The sequence below is a fragment of the Callospermophilus lateralis genome, unplaced genomic scaffold (genome assembly GCF_048772815.1).
Source record: "Callospermophilus lateralis isolate mCalLat2 unplaced genomic scaffold, mCalLat2.hap1 Scaffold_386, whole genome shotgun sequence".
Lineage (NCBI taxonomy): Eukaryota > Metazoa > Chordata > Mammalia > Rodentia > Sciuridae > Callospermophilus > Callospermophilus lateralis.
The window spans coordinates 1,030,766-1,048,630 of NW_027514285.1; the positions used below are offsets into that span (position 1 = coordinate 1,030,766).

Here is a 17,865-nt window from a genome sequence, read left to right on the forward strand (position 1 = left end):
GATTTCTTTAAGTGTCCCCTTTCATGAAGTCATGTGTACAGATATTATACCTGGTTCTATTGAACTCTACTTAATTCTTTCTCACCTCTGTGCTCCTTTTACCAAGTCACTCCTCAACACTTACTGTAACCCTTTGAATTTTTTGTCCATTGTCCTTTAAAAAACTCTTTGAAAATTGAACCATTTCGCATGCAGATACAGTCTTCTTGATCTGCTATTGATCCCCCACTACTGACATTGTAAGTTATTGAAATGTGCACTTGCAGACCGTTTTCAGATTTTTGATTTCTGTATATCTATCTGTCTATCTATTTACAAACATAACATGGTATTCTGAAAATATCGTTCTGCTTTTGGAGCCCGACTTTGTGTTTTTCAGAAGCAGGCCTATTACACAGAGATGAATCCATGTTACCTAGATTGAGTTCAAACCGGTATGGGCACTGTGATTCCCATTATATTGTTCTACCTACTAATGGACAGTTAAGTTATATCCAGACCTCACCCCCTCCCCCATTAAGTAAAACCCCTGTGGAGAGACATGTAGATGCCTTTATGAACATATTGATAATTTTTCATGGCAGTGTTTTCCAAAAACCAGTTAGTAAAATCAATTTATTCCTTTGCAGCCTGAAATTACCTTCATTCCAGTTTACTGGTATAAGAACCGCAGTATATCAGCAACTATTCTCCAGTAGTAGTTCAGGCAGAAGTCATTCTAGATACCAATCAGGGCGGGATCCTCGATGTATTTTACACAGCCCATGGCAGGGGACATCCGTCCACTCGTTTAGAGCAACTGATGTTTTATGCTGGCAATTTAGGTTTATTTAAAGGACTGACTTGAAAACAGGTGAGACAGACTGATTAGATTTATTATGTATGTTGGCTTTGTTTTTCTAGGCCTGAATTTTTCACATTTCAATTAATTGTAGGTCAAGTATCAGGCAGATTCTTCACTGGGCTTCAAATGTGATAAAGCTGCTTCTTACTTTTAAGAAGGCTGTTGCAATCCTGCATTTATTTTACTCCTCAGTGCATGTTTTACACAACAGCACACACACACACACACACACACACAAACACATAATTAGAGCACATTTAACACTCAAATAAAGCTTTAACTACTAAATCATAACTAGGGAATTTTTTTAATAAGTATTGTGTCTTGGTCTCTACTGGGGAAACATTGTTCAATGTGAGTTTTCTGGTTTGTTGTAGGGCAGTGAATGTTCACTTGTTGGCAATGATATAGAAATGGGGATTAAGAGTTTAAAAGTTTTTATAGTAGGTAGGCAGAGTCAGAGTATGGAATCTAAGAATAAGAAATTGGGGAATTTACTCTTTGTTTTTTCATTTCAATCTCCTAATAATTCATATATATTTTCCTAAAGTCTCCCAGAAAACAAGGACTGAGTCAATCCACATATCAGTGAACCATAGCAGAATGCAATTCTGAATTTCATATAAAGAGTCATAAAATCAAAAAGACAGGTGCTGGGGTTTTGGCTGAGCACTAGAGTGCTGGCTGTGCACTTTCAAAGGTCTTGAGTTGGATCCCCAACACCATAGGTGAAAGGAATGAATGAACCAATGCATGAGCGTATGATGAATGAATTAAAGGTATAAGGAGGAGGAGGAAGAGGAGGAGGAGGAGGAGAAATAGAAGAAGATGATGAGTAATTTGACAGAAGGAAAATAGGGGAGCAGAGTGAGTTTAAAGTGTGGTTTCCAATTCCCAAACGTTAAATTACAGCAGATGGGATAGAGAGAGAAGATGGGAGGGCAGGAGAGGGGGGATAGTAGAGGATAGAAAAGGTAGCAGAATACAACAGTTACTAATATGGCATTTTGTAAAAATGTGGATGTGTAAACAATGTGATTGTGCAACCTGTATATGGGGTAGAAATGGGAGTTCATAGCTCACTTGAATCTAATGTAGGAAATATGATATCTCAAGAGCTATGTAATGTTTTCAGCAACGAATACAAAAAAGAGGTCTTCATTTTTCTTTGTAGTTGAGATCTCCTGTTTCCGTGACATGTTTAGTTGTGTTCTCTCCTTTAGTCCTCCCATGCTCTAGTTATTCTGATATGGAGAAACTAGCTGATATGCCCAACCAGTCTGAAAATCAGTGACAATTTTTCATTAAGCCTAAAGTCACTTCACATTTGCTACAGTCATACTAAATACACTTCTTTGTTGGGAGTTTCAAATATGTTTCCATCAGCTAGATTACAAGTACCTAGAACTCCCATTCTTGTTTATGTAATAGTGGCTTCATCAGATTAAATGCTGTACTCTGGAATAAAACAAAATAGGAATAATTTACTCATAAACTTCCTATGTAAACCATCTTTATTTACAAAATACTATCTTAAGAATTATAGTTTCATTGAGATTCAATTGGAGCCAAAGTATAGTCAATTACTGAAGTAAAAGCAGTTACTTAAAAACTAAAAATGAGAGAAAAGTCAAATTACATTTGAAGAGAGAGCAACAGTATGAGGTTTCTTGATTGGTTCTGGATGTTGAGTAACAGGCTCATTGGCAGGTGGAAGGAACCCTTCAGGGAACTCACTTGTACTTTCAGAATGCAGGTGTAGAGGGCTGAATTCCAGCTCTTGGGGGAAGATTGAGAGGAAAACCCTCTCCCTGCAAAGACACTTCGCATTGGAAATGGAGTGGGTGGCGGGCCAGGTGGAAAATAATCTCCAGGTTCCCATACAAGTTTCCTCGGAGAGGTGGAGGAAAAAAAAGGACCTCTTCTCATGAACTGACTCCTTGGGTCAACTGGAAACAAGGCACCTCTTTGATTGCCAGCTTCAGTTCTTCCTCATTCACTTGAAAGAGTCTCCAGTTTGTTTTAGCTTCAGCTATTTGTGATCTGAGGGTTTCAGATTCACCTTGGAGGGACCGTATCCTTCTTGATAGATGCGCCATCGTTTCATCCTGTTGACCATGTTTAGCCTTCTGTGCTTTGAGCTCTTCTTCTAGAAAGAGCATTTCAACGCCATGGCTGGATTCGGACCAATGCAGCTTTTCGTAGGTTGCCTCCAGATGTTGTGCTTTCCTTGAACCCTTCTCAAACCTGCAATCCTTTAAAGATGAGGCTAAGCCTTCATGTTTTTTTTCAACAAGGCTCACTTTTTCAGGAAGTCCACACTTTTTTTCAATAAGTCCCGCAAGATTTAGAGCCAGCTTTTTTTCTCTTCCCACGTAAAGCCTGCTACTAACCGACTGAGAACATCTCCAGAAAAGTGAGAGAACAGCCAAAAATCTAAGAGCTGTACACATCACCAACTCCCAAGGAAAGCCATAAGGAAGATGGCCTGGCTTCATGTCTTCGGACAATGCTGCCACAACCCTTGGTGCTTCTTCCAGAACCACTCACTAGTATGGCTGAGAGGCAGCCCTTGGCTCCTCCATCACACCAAGACGGCTTTGGCTCTTGCCACCACAACCACAGCCTGCCCAGGCAGGCCAACGCAGGCTGTGGACACTCAGGTGTTTGGTCAGGAACTCCAACCTGCACCAGGCAACGGAGCAGACCACTGCGATCCCCTTCAGGGTGTGAGCGTATGGCGGGTGGTGGGCGTATGGCGGTGGGAGCCATGATCAAGGGCTCCCAGGAGCCTTGTTGTGCTCAACTGCCCATCAGGAGAGTCTTGTCCCCTTCCCTACCCAGTGCATCCTCAAGTGCCACAGGTTTAGGTCCCTCCCACTCCAGCCAGAGAGAATTCCTCTCCATGCCACACACCCCTTGATTTGGTTTAGGCCAGGCCAAGGCGGGGCTTAGTAGGAAGATTCCATCCAGTCATCATAACATTCATTTTGTTGTCACTCAAATTCTAAAGCTGTCTAAAGTGTTCAAACAGCTTTCATGGCCTATATTGGTCTTTGTGTTGCTTGCCGTTTGTTTTATTTTGTTTTATTTTATTTTTTGGTTTTTTTTTGGCCTTTTGTTTTAGTGACTCAGTCCTTTCCCTGCCCTTGTACTCTCCCTATTTCCTCCTTCCTTGCTTTCTTCCTCCCTTCCTGGTTTTTCTCCTTTTCTTCTTCCTTCTTTTCTACCTCCCTCCATCCCTCCAACTTTGCCTCCCTCCCTTCCAACTTTCTCTCTCCCTTCTGTCTTTTTCTTTTTTTCTTGCAAGTGTTTGGGGTGAAAATCCATGGCAGGCCAGCCCCAAGTTAGGCAAGGTCACTGCCAGTGAGCTGCTACAACATCCCCAGACCTGCTGCCACTTCCTACGCAAGTAATTTGAATTTTCTCTAAAGAGAAACTCTCACATTAGTCTACTTTCAAAGTAATTTCAGAAGAGTTGCCAACATGGGCACAAATCAGTTATGACAAGTCATTTTTGAAAAGCACGGCACAGCTAAGGTTCCTAAAAAGAAGGAGTTGAAAACTTTAGTTGGTTTTCATGTCAGCATTTCTAGACTAGTATTTGTTGAAAATTCTTGAAACTCTTCTTTCAGATTTTTTTTTTTTGGACTTTTCATGGGCTTAAAAACATCTAAGGAAGCTGGCTGGACCTTATAAATATATAGCCAAGAGAAGGATGGATATGACACTCTGAAATGGATGTAACTCCTGAACATGAATTATATTGTTGATGTTAAGACAAAGAAGTCATGGCTTGATGTACAAAAAGGACATCCCAACATATTGTTTTCCTCCCAAGTTACACTTGACTTGTTGATGAGACACATATGAGGTTCGAAGGAGAAGATGCACAAGTAATCACTGGTTTTGTAAGCATGCAAGTTCCCAGCTCATAGGCCACCATGCATGATTAGACCTGTTGTTATTTACACTTACACGGCCAGAGCTGTATCACTGTTTAAAAGTTGCCAAATGAGAGTCGCTTGTTTTCCTCTCTAGCACCTGTATCGAATGACCAGCTTTCAAGTGGACTTCCCTGAGCCTTTTCCGTATCTGAACATGCGAGTCCAAAACACTTTAGTCCTACTACTAAGAAGGATACTCACTGTAACACTGTTTTTCTGACCATTAAATGGACAATAAGATGACCCTGGTGTGCAAAGAACAGGACTCAGTGAAGATGTACTGCCTGCTGGTGCATAACACTTTTCTAGGTTTTACAGGCCATGTGGAGGAATCAGCCCAAACACCTTGAAATAGCACTCAATTCATAGTTTACTTAAGGACACATGTGGCTTAGGGAGAACTTCTTTCCTCTGAAAGTGTTTCTTCAAACGAGATGAGAGTCGAAAAGAAGGTATTGAGAACACTAAGTAAAATGGCTGTGCTTTGTGGAATTGGCAGGATTCATCAATACATGTAACAATGTTTGTCACTGCCTTTGGACCTAACACGTATCAGTGTAGATGAACAGAGGCACAGTAAGAAAGATAGCTGGCATAAAACACCAAGGGGATGGGGCTAAGCTGCCTTACTAGGTTTACTTTTTTCACTCTGGTGGCACTTTCTGTTGTCTGTATGAATAGAGTTTCCAAGTACTTTCCCACTTAGCCGGCCTCTCTGTTATTCATACAGTTGAACTACCAGGGAGAGATGGATCAGTTTACCACTGTGAGGCCTTTTATTCCACATTTTCTGCCCATTGCATGCTTTTGTTTTTTTTTCAGCTCTTCCTACAAGCCCCCCTAATCCTGATCTCTCCTTAGGCCTTATGATTTCTTTAAGTGTGCCCTTTCATGAAGTCATGTGTACAGATAGTATACCTGGTTCTATTGAACTCTACTTAATTCTTTCTCACCTCTGTGCTCCTTTTACCAAGTCACTCCTCAACACTTACTGTAACCCTTTGAATTTTTTGTCCATTGTCCTTTAAAAAACTCTTTGAAAATTGAACCATTTCGCATGCAGATACAGACTTCTTGATCTGCTATTGATCCCCCACTACTGACATTGTAAGTTATTGAAATGTGCACTTGCAGACCGTTTTCAGATTTTTGATTTCTGTATATCTATCTGTCTATCTATTTACAAACATAACATGGTATTCTGAAAATATCGTTCTGCTTTTGGAGCCCGACTTTGTGTTTTTCAGAAGCAGGCCTATTACACAGAGATGAATCCATGTTACCTAGATTGAGTTCAAACCGGTATGGGCACTGTGATTCCCATTATATTGTTCTACCTACTAATGGACAGTTAAGTTATATCCAGACCTCACCCCCTCCCCCATTAAGTAAAACCCCTGTGGAGATACATGTAGATGCCTTTATGAACATATTGATAATTTTTCATGGCAGTGTTTTCCAAAAACCAGTTAGTAAAATCAATTTATTCCTTTGCAGCCTGAAATTACCTTCATTCCAGTTTACTGGTATAAGAACCGCAGTATATCAGCAACTATTCTCCAGTAGTAGTTCAGGCAGAAGTCATTCTAGATACCAATCAGGGCGGGATCCTCGATGTATTTTACACAGCCCATGGCAGGGGACATCCGTCCACTCGTTTAGAGCAACTGATGTTTTATGCTGGCAATTTAGGTTTATTTAAAGGACTGATTTGAAAACAGGTGAGACAGACTGATTAGATTTATTATGTATGTTGGCTTTGTTTTTCTAGGCCTGAATTTTTCACATTCCAATTAATTGTAGGTCAAGTATCAGGCAGATTCTTCACTGGGCTTCAAATGTGATAAAGCTGCTTCTTACTTTTAAGAAGGCTGTTGCAATCCTGCATTTATTTTACTCCTCAGTGCATGTTTTACACAAGAGCACACACACACACACACACACACACACACAAACACACACAAACACGTAATTAGAGCACATTTAACACTCAAATAAAGCTTTAACTACTAAATCATAACTAGGGTATTTTTTTAATAAGTATTGTGTCTTGGTCTCTACTGGGGAAACATTGTTCAATGTGAGTTTTCTGGTTTGTTGTAGGGCAGTGAATGTTCACTTGTTGGCAATGATATAGAAATGGGGATTAAGAGTTTAAAAGTTTTTATAGTAGGTAGGCAGAGTCAGAGTATGGAATCTAAGAATAAGAAATTGGGGAATTTCCTCTTTGTTTTTTCATTTCAATCTCCTAATAATTCATATATATTTTCCTAAAGTCTCCCAGAAAACAAGGACTGAGTCAATCCACATATCAGTGAACCATAGCAGAATGCAATTCTGAATTTCATATAAAGAGTCATAAAATCAAAAAGACAGGTGCTGGGGTTTTGGCTGAGCACTAGAGTGCTGGCTGTGCACTTTCAAAGGTCTTGAGTTGGATCCCCAACACCATAGGTGAAAGGAATGAATGAACCAATGCATGAGCGTATGATGAATGAATTAAAGGTATAAGGAGGAGGAGGAAGAGGAGGAGGAGTAGGAGGAGAAATAGAAGAAGATGATGAGTAATTTGACAGAAGGGAAATAGGGGAGCAGAGTGAGTTTAAAGTGTGGTTTCCAATTCCCAAACGTTCAATTACAGCAGATGGGATAGAGAGAGAAGATGGGAGGGCAGGAGAGGGGGGATAGTAGAGGATAGAAAAGGTAGCAGAATACAACAGTTACTAATATGGCATTTTGTAAAAATGTGGATGTGTAAACAATGTGATTGTGCAACCTGTATATGGGGTAAAAATGGGAGTTCATAGCTCACTTGAATCTAATGTAGGAAATATGATATCTCAAGAGCTATGTAATGTTTTCAGCAACGAATATAAAAAAGAGGTCTTCATTTTTCTTTGTAGTTGAGATCTCCTGTTTCCGTGACATGTTTAGTTGTGTTCTCTCCTTTAGTCCTCCCATGCTCTAGTTATTCTGATATGGAGAAACTAGCTGATATGCCCAACCAGTCTGAAAATCAGTGACAATTTTTCATTAAGCCTAAAGTCACTTCACATTTGCTACAGTCATACTAAATACACTTCTTTGTTGGGAGTTTCAAATATGTTTCCATCAGCTAGATTACAAGTACCTAGAACTCCCATTCTTGTTTATGTAATAGTGGCTTCATCAGATTAAATGCTGTACTCTGGAATAAAACAAAATAGGAATAATTTACTCATAAACTTCCTATGTAAACCATCTTTATTTACAAAATACTATCTTAAGAATTATAGTTTCATTGAGATTCAATTGGAGCCAAAGTATAGTCAATTACTGAAGTAAAAGCAGTTACTTAAAAACTAAAAATGAGAGAAAAGTCAAATTACATTTGAAGAGAGAGCAACAGTATGAGGTTTCTTGATTGGTTCTGGATGTTGAGTAACAGGCTCATTGGCAGGTGGAAGGAACCCTTCAGGGAACTCACTTGTACTTTCAGAATGCAGGTGTAGAGGGCTGAATTCCAGCTCTTGGGGGAAGATTGAGAGGAAAACCCTCTCCCTGCAAAGACACTTCACATTGGAAATGGAGTGGGTGGCGGGCCAGGTGGAAAATAATCTCCAGGTTCCCATACAAGTTTCCTCAGAGAGGTGGAGGAAAAAAAAGGACCTCTTCTCATGAACTGACTCCTTGGGTCAACTGGAAACAAGGCACCTCTTTGATTGCCAGCTTCAGTTCTTCCTCATTCACTTGAAAGAGTCTCCAGTTTGTTTTAGCTTCAGCTATTTGTGATCTGAGGGTTTCAGATTCACCTTGGAGGGACCGTATCCTTCTTGATAGATGCGCCATCGTTTCATCCTGTTGACCATGTTTAGCCTTCTGTGCTTTGAGCTCTTCTTCTAGAAAGAGCATTTCAACGCCATGGCTGGATTCGGACCAATGCAGCTTTTCGTAGGTTGCCTCCAGATGTTGTGCTTCCCTTGAACCCTTCTCAAACCTGCAATCCTTTAAAGATGAGGCTAAGCCTTCATGTTTTTTTTCAACAAGGCTCACTTTTTCAAGAAGTCCACACTTTTTTTCAATAAGTCCCGCAAGATTTAGAGCCAGCTTTTTTTCTCTTCCCACGTAAAGCCTGCTACTAACCGACTGAGAACATCTCCAGAAAAGTGAGAGAACAGCCAAAAATCTAAGAGCTGTACACATCACCAACTCCCAAGGAAAGCCATAAGGAAGATGGCCTGGCTTCATGTCTTCGGACAATGCTGCCACAACCCTTGGTGCTTCTTCCAGAACCACTCACTAGTATGGCTGAGAGGCAGCCCTTGGCTCCTCCATCACACCAAGACGGCTTTGGCTCTTGCCACCACAACCACAGCCTGCCCAGGCAGGCCAACGCAGGCTGTGGACACTCAGGTGTTTGGTCAGGAACTCCAACCTGCACCAGGCAACGGAGCAGACCACTGCGATCCCCTTCAGGGTGTGAGCGTATGGCGGGTGGTGGGCGTATGGCGGTGGGAGCCATGATCAAGGGCTCCCAGGAGCCTTGTTGTGCTCAACTGCCCATCAGGGGAGTCTTGTCCCCTTCCCTACCCAGTGCATCCTCAAGTGCCACAGGTTTAGGTCCCTCCCACTCCAGCCAGAGAGAATTCCTCTCCATGCCACCCACCCCTTGATTTGGTTTAGGCCAGGCCAAGGCGGGGCTTAGTAGGAAGATTCCATCCAGTCATCATAACATTCATTTTGTTGTCACTCAAATTCTAAAGCTGTCTAAACTGTTCAAACAGCTTTCATGGCCTATATTGGTCTTTGTGTTGCTTGCCGTTTGTTTTATTTTGTTTTACTTTACTTTTTGTTTTTTTTTTGGCCTTTTGTTTTAGTGACTCAGTCCTTTCCCTGCCCTTGTACTCTCCCTATTTCCTCCTTCCTTGCTTTCTTCCTCCCTTCCTGGTTTTTCTCCTTTTCTTCTTCCTTCTTTTCTACCTCCCTCCATCCCTCCAACTTTGCCTCCCTCCCTTCCAACTTTCTCTCTCCCTTCTGTCTTTTTTTTTTTCTTGCAAGTGTTTGGGGTGAAAATCCATGGCAGGCCAGCCCCAAGCTAGGCAAAGTCACTGCCAGTGAGCTGCTACAACATCCCCAGACCTGCTGCCACTTCCTACGCAAGTAATTTGAATTTTCTCTAAAGAGAAACTCTCACATTAGTCTACTTTCAAAGTAATTTCAGAAGAGTTGCCAACATGGGCACAAATCAGTTATGACAAGTCATTTTTGAAAAGCACGGCACAGCTAAGGTTCCTAAAAAGAAGAAGTTGAAAACTTTAGTTGGTTTTCATGTCAGCATTTCTAGACTAGTATTTGTTGAAAATTCTTGAAACTCTTCTTTCAGATTTTTTTTTTTGGACTTTTCATGGGCTTAAAAACATCTAAGGAAACTGGCTGGACCTTATAAATATATAGCCAAGAGAAGGATGGATATGACACTCTGAAATGGATGTAACTCCTGAACATGAATTATATTGTTGATGTTAAGACAAAGAGGTCATGGCTTGATGTACAAAAAGGACATCCCAACATATTGTTTTCCTCCCAAGTTACACTTGACTTGTTGATGAGTCACATATGAGGTTCGAAGGAGAAGATGCACAAGTAATCACTGGTTTTGTAAGCATGCAAGTTCCCAGCTCATAGGCCACCATGCATGATTAGACCTGTTGTTATTTACACTTACCCGGCCAGAGCTGTATCACTGTTTAAAAGTTGCCAAATGAGAGTCGCTTGTTTTCCTCTCCAGCACCTGTATCGAATGACCAGCTTTCAAGTGGACTTCCCTGAGCCTTTTCCGTATCTGAACATGCGAGTCCAAAACACTTTAGTCCTACTACTAAGAAGGATACTCACTGTAACACTGTTTTTCTGACCATTAAATGGACAATAAGATGACCCTGGTGTGCAAAGAACAGGACTCAGTGAAGATGTACTGCCTGCTGGTGCATGACACTTTTCTAGGTTTTACGGGCCATGTGGAGGAATCAGCCCAAACACCTTGAAATAGCACTCAATTCATAGTTTACTTAAGGACACATGTGGCTTAGGGAGAACTTCTTTCCTCTGAAAGTGTTTCTTCAAACGAGATGAGAGTCGAAAAGAAGGTATTGAGAACACTAAGTAAAATGGCTGTGCTTTGTGGAATTGGCAGGATTCATCAATACATGTAACAATGTTTGTCACTGCCTTTGGACCTAACACGTACCAGTGTAGATGAACAGAGGCACAGTAAGAAAGATAGCTGGCATAAAACACCAAGGGGATGGGGCTAAGCTGCCTTACTAGGTTTATTTTTTTCACTCTGGTGGCACTTTCTGTTGTCTGTATGAATAGAGTTTCCAAGTACTTTCCCACTTAGCCGGCCTCTCTGTTATTCATACAGTTGAACTACCAGGGAGAGATGGATCAGTTTACCACCTGTGAGGCCTTTTATTCCACATTTTCTGCCCATTGCATGCTTTTGTTTTTTTTCAGCTCTTCCTACAAGCCCCAGTAATCCTGATCTCTCCTTAGGCCTTATGATTTCTTTAAGTGTGCCCATTCATGAAGTCATGTGTACAGATAGTATACCTGGTTCTATTGAACTCTACTTAATTCTTTCTCACCTCTGTGCTCCTTTTACCAAGTCACTCCTCAACACTTACTGTAACCCTTTGAATTTTTTGTCCATTGTCCTTTAAAAAACTCTTTGAAAATTGAACCATTTCGCATGCAGATACAGTCTTCTTGATCTGCTATTGATCCCCCACTACTGACATTGTAAGTTATTGAAATGTGCACTTGCAGACCGTTTTCAGATTTTTGATTTCTGTATATCTATCTGTCTATCTATTTACAAACATAACATGGTATTCTGAAAATATCGTTCTGCTTTTGGAGCCCGACTTTGTGTTTTTCAGAAGCAGGCCTATTACACAGAGATGAATCCATGTTACCTAGATTGAGTTCAAACCGGTATGGGCACTGTGATTCCCATTATATTGTTCTACCTACTAATGGACAGTTAAGTTATATCCAGACCTCACCCCCTCCCCCATTAAGTAAAACCCCTGTGGAGATACATGTAGATGCCTTTATGAACATATTGATAATTTTTCATGGCAGTGTTTTCCAAAAACCAGTTAGTAAAATCAATTTATTCCTTTGCAGCCTGAAATTACCTTCATTCCAGTTTACTGGTATAAGAACCGCAGTATATCAGCAACTATTCTCCAGTAGTAGTTCAGGCAGAAGTCATTCTAGATACCAATCAGGGCGGGATCCTCGATGTATTTTACACAGCCCATGGCAGGGGACATCCGTCCACTCGTTTAGAGCAACTGATGTTTTATGCTGGCAATTTAGGTTTATTTAAAGGACTGATTTGAAAACAGGTGAGACAGACTGATTAGATTTATTATGTATGTTGGCTTTGTTTTTCTAGGCCTGAATTTTTCACATTTCAATTAATTGTAGGTCAAGTATCAGGCAGATTCTTCACTGGGCTTCAAATGTGATAAAGCTGCTTCTTACTTTTAAGAAGGCTGTTGCAATCCTGCATTTATTTTACTCCTCAGTGCATGTTTTACACAAGAGCACACACACACACACACACACACACACACACAAACACATAATTAGAGCACATTTAACACTCAAATAAAGCTTTAACTACTAAATCATAACTAGGGTATTTTTTTAATAAGTATTGTGTCTTGGTCTCTACTGGGGAAACATTGTTCAATGTGAGTTTTCTGGTTTGTTGTAGGGCAGTGAATGTTCACTTGTTGGCAATGATATAGAAATGGGGATTAAGAGTTTAAAAGTTTTTATGGTAGGTAAACAGAGTCAGAGTATGGAATCTAAGAATAAGAAATTGGGGAATTTCCTCTTTGTTTTTTCATTTCAATCTCCTAATAATTCATATATATTTTCCTAAAGTCTCCCAGAAAACAAGGACTGAGTCAATCCACATATCAGTGAACCATAGCAGAATGCAATTCTGAATTTCATATAAAGAGTCATAAAATCAAAAAGACAGGTGCTGGGGTTTTGGCTGAGCACTAGAGTGCTGGCTGTGCACTTTCAAAGGTCTTGAGTTGGATCCCCAACACCATAGGTGAAAGGAATGAATGAACCAATGCATGAGCGTATGATGAATGAATTAAAGGTATAAGGAGGAGGAGGAAGAGGAGGAGGAGGAGGAGAAATAGAAGAAGATGATGAGTAATTTGACAGAAGGGAAATAGGGGAGCAGAGTGAGTTTAAAGTGTGGTTTCCAATTCCCAAACGTTAAATTACAGCAGATGGGATAGAGAGAGAAGATGGGAGGGCAGGAGAGGGGGGATAGTAGAGGATAGAAAAGGTAGCAGAATACAACAGTTACTAATATGGCATTTTGTAAAAATGTGGATGTGTAAACAATGTGATTGTGCAACCTGTATATGGGGTAAAAATGGGAGTTCATAGCTCACTTGAATCTAATGTAGGAAATATGATATCTCAAGAGCTATGTAATGTTTTCAGCAACGAATATAAAAAAGAGGTCTTCATTTTTCTTTGTAGTTGAGATCTCCTGTTTCCGTGACATGTTTAGTTGTGTTCTCTCCTTTAGTCCTCCCATGCTCTAGTTATTCTGATATGGAGAAACTAGCTGATATGCCCAACCAGTCTGAAAATCAGTGACAATTTTTCATTAAGCCTAAAGTCACTTCACATTTGCTACAGTCATACTAAATACACTTCTTTGTTGGGAGTTTCAAATATGTTTCCATCAGCTAGATTACAAGTACCTAGAACTCCCATTCTTGTTTATGTAATAGTGGCTTCATCAGATTAAATGCTGTACTCTGGAATAAAACAAAATAGGAATAATTTACTCATAAACTTCCTATGTAAACCATCTTTATTTACAAAATACTATCTTAAGAATTATAGTTTCATTGAGATTCAATTGGAGCCAAAGTATAGTCAATTACTGAAGTAAAAGCAGTTACTTAAAAACTAAAAATGAGAGAAAAGTCAAATTACATTTGAAGAGAGAGCAACAGTATGAGGTTTCTTGATTGGTTCGGGATGTTGAGTAACAGGCTCATTGGCAGGTGGAAGGAACCCTTCAGGGAACTCACTTGTACTTTCATAATGCAGGTGTAGAGGGCTGAATTCCAGCTCTTGGGGGAAGATTGAGAGGAAAACCCTCTCCCTGCAAAGACACTTCGCATTGGAAATGGAGTGGGTGGCGGGCCAGGTGGAAAATAATCTCCAGGTTCCCATACAAGTTTCCTCGGAGAGGTGGAGGAAAAAAAAGGACCTCTTCTCATGAACTGACTCCTTGGGTCAACTGGAAACAAGGCACCTCTTTGATTGCCAGCTTCAGTTCTTCCTCATTCACTTGAAAGAGTCTCCAGTTTGTTTTAGCTTCAGCTATTTGTGATCTGAGGGTTTCAGATTCACCTTGGAGGGACCGTATCCTTCTTGATAGATGCGCCATCGTTTCATCCTGTTGACCATGTTTAGCCTTCTGTGCTTTGAGCTCTTCTTCTAGAAAGAGCATTTCAATGCCATGGCTGGATTCGGACCAATGCAGCTTATCGTAGGTTGCCTCCAGATGTTGTGCTTCCCTTGAACCCTTCTCAAACCTGCAATCCTTTAAAGATGAGGCTAAGCCTTCATGTTTTTTTTCAACAAGGCTCACTTTTTCAAGAAGTCCACACTTTTTTTCAATAAGTCCCGCAAGATTTAGAGCCAGCTTTTTTTCTCTTCCCACGTAAAGCCTGCTACTAACCGACTGAGAACATCTCCAGAAAAGTGAGAGAACAGCCAAAAATCTAAGAGCTGTACACATCACCAACTCCCAAGGAAAGCCATAAGGAAGATGGCCTGGCTTCATGTCTTCGGACAATGCTGCCACAACCCTTGGTGCTTCTTCCAGAACCACTCACTAGTATGGCTGAGAGGCAGCCCTTGGCTCCTCCATCACACCAAGACGGCTTTGGCTCTTGCCACCACAACCACAGCCTGCCCAGGCAGGCCAACGCAGGCTGTGGACACTCAGGTGTTTGGTCAGGAACTCCAACCTGCACCAGGCAACGGAGCAGACCACTGCGATCCCCTTCAGGGTGTGAGCGTATGGCGGGTGGTGGGCGTATGGCGGTGGGAGCCATGATCAAGGGCTCCCAGGAGCCTTGTTGTGCTCAACTGCCCATCAGGGGAGTCTTGTCCCCTTCCCTACCCAGTGCATCCTCAAGTGCCACAGGTTTAGGTCCCTCCCACTCCAGCCAGAGAGAATTCCTCTCCATGCCACCCACCCCTTGATTTGGTTTAGGCCAGGCCAAGGCGGGGCTTAGTAGGAAGATTCCATCCAGTCATCATAACATTCATTTTGTTGTCACTCAAATTCTAAAGCTGTCTAAACTGTTCAAACAGCTTTCATGGCCTATATTGGTCTTTGTGTTGCTTGCCGTTTGTTTTATTTTGTTTTACTTTATTTTTGGTTTTTTTTTGGCCTTTTGTTTTAGTGACTCAGTCCTTTCCCTGCCCTTGTACTCTCCCTATTTCCTCCTTCCTTGCTTTCTTCCTCCCTTCCTGGTTTTTCTCCTTTTCTTCTTCCTTCTTTTCTACCTCCCTCCATCCCTCCAACTTTGCCTCCCTCCCTTCCAACTTTCTCTCTCTCTTCCGTCTTTTTTTTTTTCTTGCAAGTGTTTGGGGTGAAAATCCATGGCAGGCCAGCCCCAAGCTAGGCAAGGTCACTGCCAGTGAGCTGCTACAACATCCCCAGACCTGCTGCCACTTCCTACGCAAGTAATTTGAATTTTCTCTAAAGAGAAACTCTCACATTAGTCTACTTTCAAAGTAATTTCAGAAGAGTTGCCAACATGGGCACAAATCAGTTATGACAAGTCATTTTTGAAAAGCACGGCACAGCTAAGGTTCCTAAAAAGAAGGAGTTGAAAACTTTAGTTGGTTTTCATGTCAGCATTTCTAGACTAGTATTTGTTGAAAATTCTTGAAACTCTTCTTTCAGATTTTTTTTTTTGGACTTTTCATGGGCTTAAAAACATCTAAGGAAGCTGGCTGGATCTTATAAATATATAGCCAAGAGAAAGATGGATATGACACTCTGAAATGGATGTAACTCCTGAACATGAATTATATTGTGGATGTTAAGACAAAGAAGTCATGGCTTGATGTACAAAAAGGACATCCTAACATATTGTTTTCCACCCAAGTTACACTTGACTTGTTGATGAGTCACATATGAGTTTCGAAGGAGAAGATGCACAAGTAATCACTGGTTTTGTAAGCATGCAAGTTCCAAGCTCATAAGCCACCATGCATGATTAGACCTGTTGTTATTTACACTTACACGGCCAGAGCTGTATCACTGTTTAAAAGTTGCCAAATGAGAGTCGCTTGTTTTCCTGTCCAGCACCTGTATCGAATGACCAGCTTTCAAATGGACTTCCCTGAGCCTTTTCAGTATCTGAACATGCAAGTCCAAAACACTTTAGTCCTACTACTAAGAAGGATACTCACTGTAACACTGTTTTTCTGAACATTAAATGGACAATAAGATGACCCTGGTGTGCAAAGAACAGGACTCAGTGAAGATGTACTGCTTGCTGGTGCATGACACTTTTCTAGGTTTTACAGGCCATGTGGAGGAATCAGCCCAAACACCTTGAAATAGCACTCAATTCATAGTTTACTTAAGGACACATGTGGCTTAGGGAGAACTTCTTTCCTCTGAAAGTGTTTCTTCAAACGAGATGAGAGTCGAAAAGAAGGTATTGAGAACACTAAGTAAAATGGCTGTGCTTTGTGGAATTGGCAGGATTCATCAATACATGTAACAATGTTTGTCACTGCCTTTGGACCTAACACGTATCAGTGTAGATGAACAGAGGCACACTAAGAAAGATAGCTGGCATAAAACACCAAGGGGATGGGGCTAATCTGCCTTACTAGGTTTACTTTTTTCACTCTGGTGGCACTTTCTGTTGTCTGTATGAATAGAGTTTCCAAGTACTTTCCCACTTAGCCGGCCTCTCTTTTATTCATACAGTTGAACTACCAGGGAGAGATGGATCAGTTTACCACCTGTGAGGCCTTTTATTCCACATTTTCTGCCCATTGCATGCTTTTGTTTTTTTTCAGCTCTTCCTACAAGCCCCCCTAATCCTGATCTCTCCTTAGGCCTTATGATTTCTTTAAGTGTCCCCTTTCATGAAGTCATGTGTACAGATATTATACCTGGTTCTATTGAACTCTACTTAATTCTTTCTCACCTCTGTGCTCCTTTTACCAAGTCACTCCTCAACACTTACTGTAACCCTTTGAATTTTTTGTCCATTGTCCTTTAAAAAACTGTTTGAAAATTGAACCATTTCGCATGCAGATACAGTCTTCTTGATCTGCTATTGATCCCCCACTACTGACATTGTAAGTTATTGAAATGTGCACTTGCAGACCGTTTTCAGATTTTTGATTTCTGTATATCTATCTGTCTATCTATTTACAAACATAACATGGTATTCTGAAAATATCGTTCTGCTTTTGGAGCCCGACTTTGTGTTTTTCAGAAGCAGGCCTATTACACAGAGATGAATCCATGTTACCTAGATTGAGTTCAAACCGGTATAGGCACTGTGATTCCCATTATATTGTTCTACCTACTAATGGACAGTTAAGTTATATCCAGACCTCACCCCCTCCCCCATTAAGTAAAACCCCTGTGGAGAGACATGTAGATGCCTTTATGAACATATTGATAATTTTTCATGGCAGTGTTTTCCAAAAACCAGTTAGTAAAATCAATTTATTCCTTTGCAGCCTGAAATTACCTTCATTCCAGTTTACTGGTATAAGAACCGCAGTATATCAGCAACTATTCTCCAGTAGTAGTTCAGGCAGAAGTCATTCTAGATACCAATCAGGGCGGGATCCTCCATGTATTTTACACAGCCCATGGCAGGGGACATCCGTCCACTCGTTTAGAGCAACTGATGTTTTATGCTGGCAATTTAGGTTTATTTAAAGGACTGATTTGAAAACAGGTGAGACAGACTGATTAGA

General features: G+C 40.9%; 1 protein-coding gene across 1 annotated transcript in view; it reads left to right on the forward strand.

Annotated features, from left to right (window-relative positions):
- The first annotated feature begins 11,363 nt into the window (after positions 1-11,363).
- LOC143386842 (agrin-like) overlaps positions 11,364-17,865 on the forward strand; it is an 83,112-nt gene continuing 76,610 nt past the window's right edge. Inside the window, 1 exon segment of the mRNA XM_077108290.1 lies at positions 11,364-11,367. Within this exon segment, the coding sequence (XP_076964405.1) occupies positions 11,364-11,367 (4 nt within the window).